Source organism: Carcharhinus amblyrhynchos, chromosome 28 (genome assembly GCF_965287045.1).
Source record: "Carcharhinus amblyrhynchos chromosome 28, sCarAmb.v2.hapA, whole genome shotgun sequence".
Lineage (NCBI taxonomy): Eukaryota > Metazoa > Chordata > Chondrichthyes > Carcharhiniformes > Carcharhinidae > Carcharhinus > Carcharhinus amblyrhynchos.
Genome location: NC_137351.1, coordinates 1437720 through 1451886, shown reverse-complemented (window position 1 = coordinate 1451886; position 14167 = coordinate 1437720). Strand labels below are relative to the sequence as shown.

The 14167-nt window shown below is 44.0% G+C and overlaps 1 protein-coding gene across 1 annotated transcript in view; it reads right to left on the bottom strand.

Annotated features, from left to right (window-relative positions):
• Window positions 1-8004: 8004 nt before the first annotated feature.
• Window positions 8005-14167, bottom strand: part of gldn (gliomedin) — a 32696-nt gene continuing 26533 nt past the window's right edge. The window contains exons 6-10 of the mRNA XM_080214159.1: window positions 13732-13857; window positions 13533-13619; window positions 12350-12475; window positions 9458-9611; window positions 8005-8818 (exon numbers count right to left, since the gene is read on the bottom strand). Of these exons, the coding sequence (XP_080070285.1) occupies window positions 8347-8818; window positions 9458-9611; window positions 12350-12475; window positions 13533-13619; window positions 13732-13857 (965 nt within the window). The 3' untranslated portion in view covers window positions 8005-8346. The remainder of the gene's footprint in view (window positions 8819-9457; window positions 9612-12349; window positions 12476-13532; window positions 13620-13731; window positions 13858-14167) is intronic.

Here is a 14167-nt window from a genome sequence, read left to right as displayed (position 1 = left end):
AACCTTATTACAAGAAATAAATTTAAATCGAATTAAAGACTCTCCTCGCTCTCAGCACAGTTTACAACAGATTCACCTAGACACTAACCTGTCATGGGGATCCCACCCCAGGGTTGGAAAGGTCAGTATAGGCCCTGGGAAAGAGGAGGGGCATGCTCTGGCAATGTCTTCTGGCAGTAAGGCACCCAGGGGGGAGCCTTGCTGGGCGATGGGGGTGGGGTGCACACAGGGATGGAGAAGGGAATGCTGGCGATGTCTGGGTAGGACAGGGTTGTTCAAGTAGGTAGGTGGGGGGGCAGGCACAGATACTTTACCCACCATGGAGGTGAGCTGGAGAGTTCCACACCAGTTTTCTCACCAGAACTGACAGGCTGCCAAATTCTCATAAAATTCAGCCCCTAGTCCCAGAGTGACAGTCAGAGGTAATCTTGAGATAGTTCCTCATGTTTGCTAGTATTGTCATCCTGGGGAGAGAAGACAGAATCTTGCTGTTAAAAGATTGAAGTGAAATCCTACTTGTGGGACCCACAAAAATGTGAAACTCCAAAGCTGTGAGATCTCTGGGACGATGAACTTGATCAGAATGCTGTCAAGAGGTGGAATAGCCTGACATCTACCATTAGTGGCACTCCCTTTAAATAAAATTGCCTTTAGAAATTTTAACACTTGCAATTTTAACACGTCAGCACAGGTTCCTCTGGGTCTTTTGTGTTCTTGGCCCACACAAGGGTCAATTTCATGAGAGGTCTGTCTGCAACACTTATAGCTTTTTCTCATGACATAACCAAAAATCCAGGCCAGAAATATACAGAAAACACAGAACACTACAGCACAGGAACAGGCCCTTCGGTCCACCATGTTATGCCGAACATGACGCCAAATTAAACTAATCCCTTGTGCATGTTCCTCTATTCCTTGCGTATTCATGTGCTTATCCAAAAGTCCCTTAAACACCCTTATCGTATCTGTCTCCACCACCACACCTGGCAATGCGTTCCAGACACCTATCATGCTCTGTAACAAAACTTGCCCCTCAAATTTCCTTTGAACTTTACACCTCTCACTTCAAGTACATGCCCCCTACTATTAGACATTTTAACTCTGGGAAAAAGATTCTGACTGTCAACCCTATCTATGCCCCTCATAATTTTATAAACTTCTTTCAGGTCTCCCCTCAGCCTCTGTACTCGAGAGGAAACAACCGTAGAACGTGCAAAGAAATTGTTCATGCACTTCATTGGGACCGGAAAGTACTTTTCATGGCACAGTGGCTCGAGGAGCAGCACAGTAGTTGGCACTGTTGCCTCAGTGCCAGGGATCCGGGTTCGATTCCAGCCTTGGGTGGTTGTATGGAGTTTGCCCTTTCTGTCTCTGCGTGAGTTTCCTCCGGGTGCTCTGGTTTTCTCCTACAGTCCAAATATGTGCAGATTCGATTGATTGGCCATGCTAAATTGCCCCTTAGTGTCCCAAGATATGTACGTTAGGGGGATTAGTGGGGTAAATACATGGGGTTACAGGGACAGGGCCTGGATAAGATGCTCTGTTGGAAAGTCAGTGCAAACTCGATGGGCTGAATAACCACTTTCTGCACTAGGGGGATTCTATTTTATGACAACATGGAAAACTGCAAAGCCCATTTTGTGACATCTTGTGTAATTATCGAACTACTAAAATCCCTTTCTTACTAAATCAACAGTATCATACTAGTGGCATTTTAAGCAGTTCAAAACTTTTAAGCTCTGATAATTCAAATTCTATCATATGCAGTTGATGTAGTCTTTTATCCTTTAAGAGAAAACATCTGTTAAAAAGATACGTTGATGCATTTAACATTTATTTTTGATTTTGAAAAGAGAGACATCTTGATGAAGCTTTTATCTTGCCCTCATAGGCACAAGGAATAATTTAGCCCGAGTGAACTGGGCAGAAAGACTAAAAGGTCAGACAGTTGTTGGACAGTGGCAGACATTTAAGGAGATATTCAATTCCTCCCATCTGAAATATATTCCAGTGAGGAAAGAAGTTTGTAAGAGGGGGAAATGCATCTGTTCCTAAGCAAGGCAGCTAAAGATAACATAAAAGCAAAAATGAAGGCATACCATATTGCAAACGCCAGCGGCAGGCTGGAGAAATGGGAGACTTGACACCAACAGAGGGTTACTAAAAAAGTTAATTTATTAACTTATAAGTAAATTTTACTAGTATATAAAAGGAAGAGAGTAGCTAAAGTCACTGTTGGTCCTTTAGAGGATGAAACTGGAGTCAATGGGAACACAAAAATGGCAGAGGCACTAAATCAATATTTTGCCTCAGTCTCAGAGGACATTTAACCATTGGAATAGTAACGGATAATGCTGAGGTTGTTGAAAAGGAGGAATTTTAAACAATCGCAATCAAAGGGAAAATACACTGAGCACTGATGGCCGACTTCCTAGGGTCTTAAAGGAAATAGCAGCAAAGATAGTGGAGGTATGGGTTATAATATTCCAAAATTCCCTGGATTCTGTAAAGGTTCCAATGGATTGGAAAATGGCTAATGTAATGCCCACATTCAAAAAGGCAGAAAGTAGATAACTATAGACCAGTTAGTTTAATGTTTCTGGTTGGGTAACTATTGGAATCCATTGTTAAGAAAGCAGTAGGGGCAGCATTAAGTTGTTGAATTTGTGGAATTATTTCCAAATATGCTTATTATACTTGTTATATTTCTAATAGTAAAAATGTTAAATAGGTCATGTACATTTACAAAAATGTTCAGTCTATTCCAGTTCATCTATCCAGTCTTCAAATCATTACATCTGCTATTTAATGATTTCAAAGGTTTGACTGATTTTCATTAAAGTTGCTGTTCTATTTGAATTTGATCAGTTTTCACACAATTTGAAAGCAATCTAAACCAAAAATTTACACCACATTAATCACAGCAGGAAGCGTCAGAATTTTGCTCTGTCACAAATCTACTCTATAGTTTCTTATTACGACCAAAATGCAGCTTGATAATAACCTATAGGGGAAAATGATGACTCAGTGGTTAGCACTGCTGCCACACTGCACCAGAGATCCAGGTTCAATTCTGGCCTTGGGATACTGTGTGGCATTTGCACCTTCTGCTTGTATGTGTATGGGTTTCCCCCGGGTGCTCCAGTTTCCTCCCACAGTCCAAAGATGTGAAGGTTAGGTTGATTGGCTGATCTACTGGCCATGCTAAATTGCCCCTTTGTGTCCCAATGTAGGTTAGATGGATTAGCCATGGGAAATTTGTAGGGATATGGCAGGGAAGTGGGTCTGGGTTGGATATTCTGTCAGGGAGTTGGTGCAGACTCAATGGGTAGAATGGCCTCTTCTGTGCTGTAGGGATTCTATGAGGACAACAACTTGAAATTAAGTAATGGGATATTTGGAAAGCCAAAATGCAATCCATCAGAATCAGCATGGTTTTATGAAGGATAAATCATGTTTGATTTATTTGCTGAAGTTCTTCAAAGATGTAACAAGCAAACTGGATAATGGGAATCCTGTAGGTGCATCTGGACTACCAGAAGGTATTTGATAAGTTGCCGTACAGAATGTTAATACATAAAGTTGGGGGTAATATATTAGCTTGGATAGAGGATTGGCTAAACAGTGGAAAGCAGAGAGTTGGGGTGGATATTTCTCCAGTTGGCAAGCTGTAACTCGCGGTGTGCCACAGGGTTCGGAACTCAGGCCCCAGCTACTTACAACTTTTGTAAATGACTTGGATGCGAGAACAGAATGTGTTACAGATAAATTTGCAGATGACACTAAAGTGGGTGGGAAAGCAAGTTGCAATGAGAAAATAAATTTACATATGGAAAAGTTAGGTGGGTCGGCCAGAATTTGGCAGATGGAATTTAACATGGATAAGGCTGAGATTATCCATTTTGGTTGGTGGCATAAAAAGCCAACTTGTTATCGAAATGGAGAGAAACTTCAAAATGCTTTGGTACAGAGGAATCTGGATGTCCTTGTGCATGAATCGCAGAAAGTTAATATGCAGGTGCAACAGGTATTAAAGAAGGCAAATAGAATTTTGGCATTCATTGCTAATGGAAAAGACTTGAGTATAAAATTCGGGAGGTGCCATTGCAACTTTATTGATGATGCTGCTTCTGAAGTATTGTGCACAGTTTTGGTCCCCTTACTTAAGGAAGGATATAAATACACTAGAGACAGTTCAGAGAAGGTTCACTAGATTGATTCCAGGGATGAAAAACTTGTCTGATGAAGAGAGATTGAGTTGCTGGAGTATAGAAAAAGGAGAGGAGATCTAATTGAGGTGTATAAGATGCTTAAAGGGATTGACCGCATAGACATAGAGTGGATGTTTCTCGTTGGATATTCTAGAACAAGAGACTATAGTTTCAGGCTAAGAGGTAGCAGATTTAAAACAGAAATGAGGACAAATTACTTCACTGAAAGGGTCGTGATTTTGTGCAATTCTCTACCCCAGAGTGCAGTGGATGTCGGAACAGTAGGAGGAGTTAGATAGGTTTTTAATTCGTAGGAGGATGCAGGCAGAACAGTGGAGATGAGGCTGAGATGAGATCAGCCATGATGGTGTTGAATGGTGGAACAGGCTTGAGAAGCTGAATTGCCTCCTCCTCCTAGTTCTTATATCCTTATGTTTATCAGGACAAATGCAAGAATGCCAAATTTCAAACAATCTCCACAATTTATACTAGTGGAGAAGACAATGCTGATTGGTTGGCTAGTTGACTCTGATTGGCTGAGGCATTGCCAGAGAGAGACCAATGGGAAACTAGGCTCCCCAACTTCAAAAAAGGCACAAGACTCGAACAGTTCCTATGTGCAAATGGACATTCCTTAGTAAGTGTATATGTAAATATACTTCTGTCCCATGTGCATGTAAGAATACACAACTGCAATATACTCCAAAGATTTTTATACTGGTAGTTTCTTTAGATGTAGGTGGATTGTTTGATATTTATATATGGGTTCATTTATAATGTGGCTGCCAGTAACCCAAAGATGTGTGGGTTAGGTTAATTCGCCATGCTAAAATTGTCCCTAGTGTCATAGAACATAGAAACATAGAACAGTACAGCACAGTACAGGTCCTTCGGCCCTCAATGTTGTGCCGAGCTATGTCCAATCCCAAGATCAAGCTATCCCACTCCCTATCATTCTGGTGTGCTCCACGTGCCTATCCAATAACCGCCTGAAAGTTCCTAAAGTGTCCGACTCCACTATCACATTTTTATTACAAGTCATAATACAAGTACTGACAGCTGTGTTCCAGCCACTGGTCACCTGCCACCCAGAAAACTACATCACACAGATAGAGAATTCAAATCACATAAAATCTACAGAGAGGAGAACAGAGAGTAAAAAATTCTCACATCATTAATCAAACACTCCCAGGACAGGTACAGTACAGGGTTTAGATACAGAGTAAAGCTCCCTCTACACTGTCCCCACATCAAACACTCCCGGGACAGGTACAGCACGGGGTTAGATACAGAGTAAAGCTCCCTCTACACTGTCCCCACATCAAACACTCACAGGACAGGTACAGCACGGGGTTTAGATACAGAGTAAAGCTCCCTCTACACTGTCCCCCCATCAAACACTCGCAGGACAGGTACAGCACGGAGTTAGATACAGAGTAAAGTTCCCTCTATACTGTCCCCATCAAACACTCCCAGGACAGGTACAGCACAGGGTTAGATACAGAGTAAAGTTCCCTCTACACTGTCCCCCATCAAACACTCCCAGGACAGGTACAGCACAGGGTTAGATACAGAGTAAAGTTCCCTCTACACTGTCCCCCATCAAAAACTCCTAGTACAGGTACAGCACAGGGTTAGATGCCGAGTAAAGCTCCCTCTACACTGTCCCCCATCAAACACTCCCAGGACAGGTACAGCACAGTGTTAGATCAAAGTAAAGCTCCCTCTACACTGTCCCCCATCAAACACTCCCAGGACAGGTACAGCACAGGGCTAGGTACAGAGTAAATCTCCCCCTACACTGTCCCCATCAAACACTCCCAGGACAGGTACAGCACGGGGTTAGATACAGAGTAAAGTTCCCTCTACACTGTCCCCCCATCAATCACTCCCAGGACAGGTACAGCACGGGGTTAGACACAGAGTAAAGCTCCCTCTACACTGTCCCCATCAAACACTCCCAGGACAGGTACAGCACGGGGTTAGATACAGAGTAAAGCTCCCTCTACACTGTCCCCCATCAAACACTCCCAGGACGGGTACAGCACGGGGTTAGATACAGAGTAAAGCTCCCTCTACACTGTCCCCCATCAAACACTCCCAGGACGGGTACAGCACGGGGTTAGATACAGAGTAAAGCTCCCTCTACACTGTCCCCCATCAAACACTCCCAGGACGGGTACAGCATGGGGTTAGATACAGAGTAAAGCTCCCTCTACACTGTCCCCCATCAAACACTCCCAGGACAGGTACAGCACGGGGTTAGATACAGAGTAAAGCTCCCTCTATACTGTCCCCCATCAAACACTCCCAGGACGGGTACAGCACGGGGTTAGATACAGAGTAAAGCTCCCTCTACACTGCCCCCATCAAACACTCCCAGGACAGGTACAGCACGGGGTTAGATACAGAGTAAAGCTCCCTCTACACTGTCCCCATCAAACACTCCCAGGACAGGTACAGCACGGGGTTAGATACAGAGTAAAGCTCCCTCGACACTGTCCCCATCAAACACTCCCAGGACAGGTACAGCACGGGGTTAGATACAGAGTAAAGCTCCCTCTACACTGTCCCCATCAAACACTCCCGGGACAGGTACAGCACGGGGTTAGATACAGAGTAAAGCTCCCTCTACACTGTCAGGGGGATTAGCAAGGTAAATGTGTGGGGTTACGGTTATTGGATAGGCACGTGGAGCACACCAGAATGATAGGGAGTGGGATAGCTTGATCTTGGGTTTGGACATAGCTCGGCACAACACTGACGGCCGAAGGGCCTGTACTGTGCTGTACTGTTTTATGTTTCTGTGACACTAGGGACAACTTTAGCATGGCCAATTAACCTAACCCACACATCTCTGGGTTACTGGCAGCCACATTATAACTCCAGGCTTAGGTGGAATTGTGGTCGATACTGGCTCGATGGGCCGAATGGTCTCTTTCTATACTGTAGGGATTTTATGATTCTTAAGAGTGTGGGTGTGTCTGCACATTGCATTTAATTGTGGTCTGGGAAATTTGAAGAGTGGAGTGATCAAAAGGATCCCATTTAGCACCTTATAAATGAAACTTGACACTGCACTAGAGTTGCAAGACTGCCTTCTTATAATGGCATGTGGTGTTTCTATGTTTTATAAGTTTATTTATTAGTCCCAAGTAGGCTTACATTAACACTGCAATGAAGTTACTGTGAAAGTTCTCTTGCTGCCACACTCCGGCACCTGTTCAGCTACAATAGGGAGAATTTTAGCACGGCCAATACACCTAACCAGCACATCTTTTGGACTGTGGGTGGAAACCAGAGCACCTGGAGGAAACTCGCACAGACATGGGGAGAACATGCCGACTCTGCACAGACAGTTACCCAAGCTGGGAATCGAACCCAGGTCCTGGCACTGTAAGGCAGTAGTGCTAACCACTGTGCCATACCACGTTGTGGCAGTGGGCAGAGATCTGTCACTATTCCTCCCCAGAGTCTGATAGGACCTGAAACCAGAATTGCACTTGAGTGTCACTACAAAATGGAAGTTATTTTACAGGGGCATTAAAACTATAGTATAAATGTAACCTGTCATGATATTGGTTCTTTATATTGCAGTGCTGGTGACTCATTGATGAGATCTTGAGGCTTTTGTGTTGAGACGTTTATTGGTAGGCTTTAACTATTTACATTCCAGGTATGATATTGTTCCCACCATACAGGTTAGCTGCTGACAGTATGTCCTTCTAGAATGTTCCCTGACCATCTGACTGCATCCATCACACTGTAGGTGGTTCTACTCTCCAGTCACACATTAACCCTTACTCTGCCAAGCACTTTCACATATTGCAAGCGGACACATATTGTCATATAACCCATATCTAAGAAATTTGCTTAAATCCAATTTGATGCTAACTAGATCTCAATCTTAAAAGAAAGGAAAAGGTAACAAAATAAAATGTAATATAATGCATTACAGAAGTTGCGTGTATTATTTTAAATGTTAGACATGTTCTGTGCAAATGTAATTTCAAATAAAAATGCCAATATTGCATTACAGAAAAAAGAGTTTCTCCTGATGAGCACATTGCAAATTAGTAGTTATACCAGTTACACATGTGTGAGTAACTGTCCTTGATTGTGAAATCATTTGCATTTATTCAACTGGTAAGAAATGTAGACCATATTTCTTTAAGTTGCCATTTTCCCACGTATACAAAGTGCAATCGTGTGGATCATAGGAGAGCATCGTAAGTGTATCATTTGATGATCGTAAATCAAAACTTACTTCAAGCTGTTTCTCTTTCAACAAATCAAATGCAAAAATTACTTTGAGGTCTTTAGTATCTGTGAGGTAGAGAATCCCTCGTGCTATGAATGCATTGCCAGCCTTGGATTTGGGGAATGTGGTGTTAATATTCTGAACAATGGAGAAAGATTCTTCGTTAATTTCAATTTGGCCAACGATTACATTTTCATCATAACTCGAAGCATAAATTATCCAAAGTCCATCTTTGTCTGCGGCCAAGTCAAAATAGGTCTTTGCATTTTGGAAGAGGTAATTGCGATTGTTGTGCAAAGCATTTTCTACTTTCACGCGCTGGGGTTGTTTCCCATCAAGTGGAAATCTAAAACAAACAGGGAAGAAAAGTAGATAAGTGCTGCAATCACAAACATACCAAATTGCAGTAGGAGTCGGTCCCTCGAGCCTCCTCCACCATTCAATAAGATCACGTGTGGAGTCTGCACATTCTCCCCATGTCTGCGTGGGTTTCCTCCGGGTGCTCTGGTTTCCTTCCATTGCCCAAAAGATGTGCTGGTTAGGTGCATTGACCGTGCTAAACTCTCCCTCATCGTACCCAAATGGGCGCCAGAGTGTGGTGGCTAGGGGATTTTCACAGTAACTTCATTGCAGTGTTAATGTAAGCCTACTGTGATACTAATAAATTAAACTAAACTAAAATTGATGGCTTTTATCTATAGAAATTATTCAAATTCATTTATCCTCATTAAAAATTGTAAAGGAACAACAATAACTTCTCATAGAACACATTCATTTATAATCTATATATATTAAAAACATAAATCACAGCTGGTTAAAACAGCTCGGATGCAATGAAGATGATGTTCAGTTCCTCATCTTCAATGGAATTCCATTGGCTGCCGGCAGCTGGAATACCTGACATTGACCAAGCAATGAAGGTCATTAATGCTCAGCTTCTACCCAACATTGTTCAATAAAAAATAGTGCAAAATAATCAACTTACTTTATAATATTATCAGATCCTCCTTTGTGATAATAGATCGAACCATTGTACACAGCATGTCCACAACCATGAAAAAAGTGTGACAATGTTATTGTCTTGAAATCAGTCCCAAGTTTAAGTGCTTCAAGGTTTTCATATTCTTTAACTGTTAGTCCTGTAAAATTTAAGAATTGATAACAAGCCTTGGGAAGAAAGTCAGTAAAGCAGTGTGGCTCGAGACTAAACTAATCATCAACAAAATCAAAATGCTGTACATTACAGGGAAATCACAGACAATGTAAAACTAAAAGGTAAGAATGCTGTCTTCAGTTTCAATCACTGGATATGGACACAGAATAGATTGTAGAGACAAATTTCACTATTTTTTAGTAATACTACTGAACCAATATTATAGTTATAGAATCCATGCAGTGGAGAAGAAGCCTTACAGCCCATAAGGTCTGCACTGACCCAGTACCTCTCCTTTGCCCTGTCACCATAATCCCACATACATTTACCATGACTAATCCATCTACCCTCTACATATAAGGACACTAAGGGACAATTTAGCATGGCCAATCCACCCAACCTACATATCTTTGGAGTGTGGGAGGAAGCCCATGCAGACACGGGGAGGGGGGAGAACGTGCAGCTCCACACAGATAGTGACCCAAGGTCAAATTGAACCCAGGTCCCTGGTGAGGCAGTAGTGCTAACCACTGTGTCACCGTGCCAGCCATAGAAAATTCAAAAAGGAGCTGGACACATATTGCACAGTTGTTAACAGTGTACAAAAATATCATGTGGAACGTTGAGTATATATTATATCTCACAGTCACTGATTTCCAGAACTATTTTGATTACAAAAACAGAAAATGCTGGAAAAACTCAGCAGGTCTGACAGCATCTGTGGAGAGAGCTCCGATGAAGAGTCATCCAGAATCATTGAGTCATAGTGATTTACAGCATGGAAACAGGTCCTTCAGCTCAACTTGTCCACGCTGCTCTTTCATCTAACCACTAAGTTAGTCCAAATTGCTCGCGTTTGGCCCACATCCCTCTATATCCAAACATCGGCTCTATTCTTCTCCACAGGTGCTGTCAGACCAGCTGAGATTTTCCAGCATTTTCTGTTTTTGATTCAGACTTGCTTTTACGGGATCATTGTGAGCGCTTAAGTTGAAGGTTTCGTTGCATTGTAACTCTTTAACTCAGATGGAATGGGGCAGCTGGACTTTACCTGTCTTTATTTTCATACGTCCTTATTTGACACAAGAATAGGGGGGGTCAGGGGGGTGGTCAGGGGGGGGTCAGGGGGGTGGTCAGGGGGGTGGTCAGGGGGGTGGTCGGGGGGGTTAGGGGGGGTCAGGGGGTGGTCAGGGGGGTGGTCAGGGGGGTGGTCGGGGGGGTTAGGGGGGGTCAGGGGGTGGTCAGGGGGGTGGTCAGGGGGGTGGTCAGGGGGTGGTTGGGGGGGTTGGGGGGGGTCAGGGGGGTGGTCGGGGGGTGGTCAGGGGGGTGGTTAGGGGGGATCAGGGGGGTGGTCGGGGGGGTCAGGGGGGTGGTCGGGGGGGGGGTTAGGGGGGGTTGGGGGGGGTTGGGGGGGTGGTCAGTTTAGTTTGCTAGGTGGGTAATGTGTGGTTCACAAATGATGCCAACAGCTGAGGTAAAACTTGGGGCCAGTCTCCTTGCCCTGTCCTGTGGCAAAATCTCAGCATAGGTTGAGATTTTACTTTATAAAGGGAGAAGAGTGGGTTTTTTTATTCATTGGGAGCAGAGCTTAGACAAGGCTAATTTTTTAAAATATTCATTCATGGGACATGGGCACCAATGGCTGGCCAACATTTATTGCCCATCCCTAGTTGCCCTTGAAGGGAATGGTGAGCGATCTCCTTCTATTGCTGCAGTCCACATGCTGCAGGTTCTCCCACAATGTCATTAAGGAGGGAATTCCAGGATTTTGACCTAGCGGCTGTGTAGGAACGGTGATATATTTCCAAGACATTAAGATGGGTGTCTTGGAGGGGAACTTGCAGGTGGTGATGTTCCCATGTGTCAGCTGCCTGTGTCCTTCTGGATGGGAGTGGTCGTGGGTTTGGAACATACTGCCTAAGGATCTTTGGTGAATTTCTGCAGTGTGCCTGGTAGATGGTACATGCTGCTGCTACTGAGTGTCAGTGGTGGAGGGAGTGGAAGTTTATGGATGGGATGTCAATCAAAGGGGCTGTTTAGTCCTGGATGATGTCGAGCTTCTTGCCCATCCAGGCAACTGGGGAGTATTCCATCTCACTCCTGACTTGTGCCTTGTAGATGGTGAAAAGGCTTTGGGGAGTCAGGAGGTGAGTTACTGGCCGCAGTGTTCCCAGTCTCTGAGCTGCTCTTGTAGCCGCTGTGTTTATGCAGCGAGTCCAGTTCAGTTTCCAATTGAAGGCTTTTATTTTTCAGGTGGTCTTATCCTTGAATTGACCTGCGCATTCTTAATTTTCCACAATGGCAGTGGTTAGCACTACTGCCTCACAGCACCAGGGATCCTGGTTCAATTCTCGACTTGAGTCACTGTTCTGTGTGTTGTCTGCATGTTCTCCCCATGCCTGCGTGGGTTTCCTTTGGGTTCTCTGGTTTCCTCCTACAGTCTGAAAGACGTGCTGGTTAGATGCATTGGCCGTGCTAAATTCCCCCTCAGTGTAACCCAAACAGACGCTGGAGCGTGGCGCCTAAAGGATTTTCACAGTAACGTCATTGCAGTGTTAATGTAAGCCTTACTTGTGACACTAATAAATAAACTTAAACTTCCCAGTGAAACAATTATTTAATTGTAAAGATAATTCCATAAGAGGAAGTGAGGAACCTGCATCATCTGTTTCCATTTCTAAATGTCAGCAAAATGAAATGCCTGACAGGATATTCGTAACAAACCTGAGAAGTGCTCGACAACCCAAATCTGTTCATTGTTCTTTGAGGCTGGGTCCATCATCCATGCTCCGAATGTGTTTTCTATCTTTGTCACACTGTCAGGGCCATCCACTGATTTTATGATACGTCCTAAAAGAGAATATTGTTTATAGAGTCATCGAGTTTTACATTATATCAGGTTCACATCAAATCATTTCTCTCCTATATCCTCCATTCAAAATGTGTCACAGAGTCAGGGTTATGGGGAGAAGGCGGGAATGTGGAACTGAGCCACAACAGATCAGCCATGATCTTATTGAATGGTGGGGCAGGCTCGAAGGGCTGGATGGCCAACTCCTGCTCCTATTTCTTATGTTCTTATGTTATGGGGTTTTACAGAGGCCCCTTCATCCCATTGTATCTGAACCAGCGATCCAGCACCTATCCATTCTAATCCCGTTTCCCAGCACTTGGTTGATAGTCGTGTGTGCTCTGGCATTTCACGTGCTCATCGAAATGCTTCTTAAATGTTGTGGGGGTTCCTGCCTCTCCCACCCTTTCAGGCAGCGAGTCCCAGATTCCCACCACCCTCTGGATGAAAAAGTGTCTCCTCAAATCCCCCCTAAATCTCCTGCCCCCTGATTATTGACTCCTGTATTAAGGGTAAATGTTCCTTGCTACCTACCGTCTCCATGTCCCTCATCATTTTGCACATCTCAGTCAGGTCCCCCCACCGCCTCCCCCCCCCCCCCCCCCCACCCCCCCATCCTTCTTTGCTCCAAAAAAACAACCCCAGCCAAACAGCCTCTCTTCATAGCTGCTCAAACCCAGGCAACATCCTGGTCAATCTCCTTTAACCCCCTCTAGTGCAATCAAATCCTTTCTATAAGAACTGCACAAAGTGCTCTAGCTGTGGCCCAACCAGCATTTTATACAGTTCCATCACAACCTCCCTGATCTTATATTTTTTGCCTCAATTAAAGGCAAGTATCCCATGTGCCTTCTTAACCACCTTATCTACCTGTTCTGCTACCTTCAGGGATCTGTGGGCATGCAGCCCAAGGTCCCTCTGCTCCTCTGTACTTTGTAGCATCGCACTGTCCATTGTGTACTCCCTCGCCTGGTTAGCCCACCTAAAATGTTAGTTAATAATAATAACTACAAACTTCAATCTCAAGATTAAGGCAAAATTGGAATGAAATAATACCAAATTTCTTCGAAAAGGAACTCAGTGCTTTTTGTGCAGACGTCCTTCTGATTAAACTGTCATCGTTCGGGACAGCGTGGGTCTCATCTAAATTTAAATATAATTAATAATTAAACCCAGGTTTGAGCTGATGATACCATTCTTATCAAATATCAGAAGTCATATTTCTGTTGAAGGTTTATATTTGGAGGTACATTACCGTAACTGACCGTGTTCTGATGATTCCGGGATTTTCCTTTGGAACCAGGTGGGCCGGGGGGTCCCACTGGACCAGGAGAACCCGGGGGCCCACTCGGCCCAGGGGGACCCGGGGGGCCTCTCTGACCTGAAGAGAAAATTGCATTTCGAAATGTCAATCCTTTCAGTAATGATCAACAGGAGCTCAACATTATATAATTAAGAAAGTCCACCAACGTCTCTACTTTCTCAGAAGACGAAGGAAATTTGGCATGTCAGCTCTGACTCTCACCAACTTTTACAGATGCCCCATAGAAAGCATTCTTTCTGGTTGTATTGGTATGGGCTCCTGCTCTGCCCAAGACCGCAAGGAACTACAAATGGTCGTGAATGTAGCCCAATCCATCACACAAACCAGTCTTCCACCCATTGACTCTGTACACTTCCCACTGCCTTGG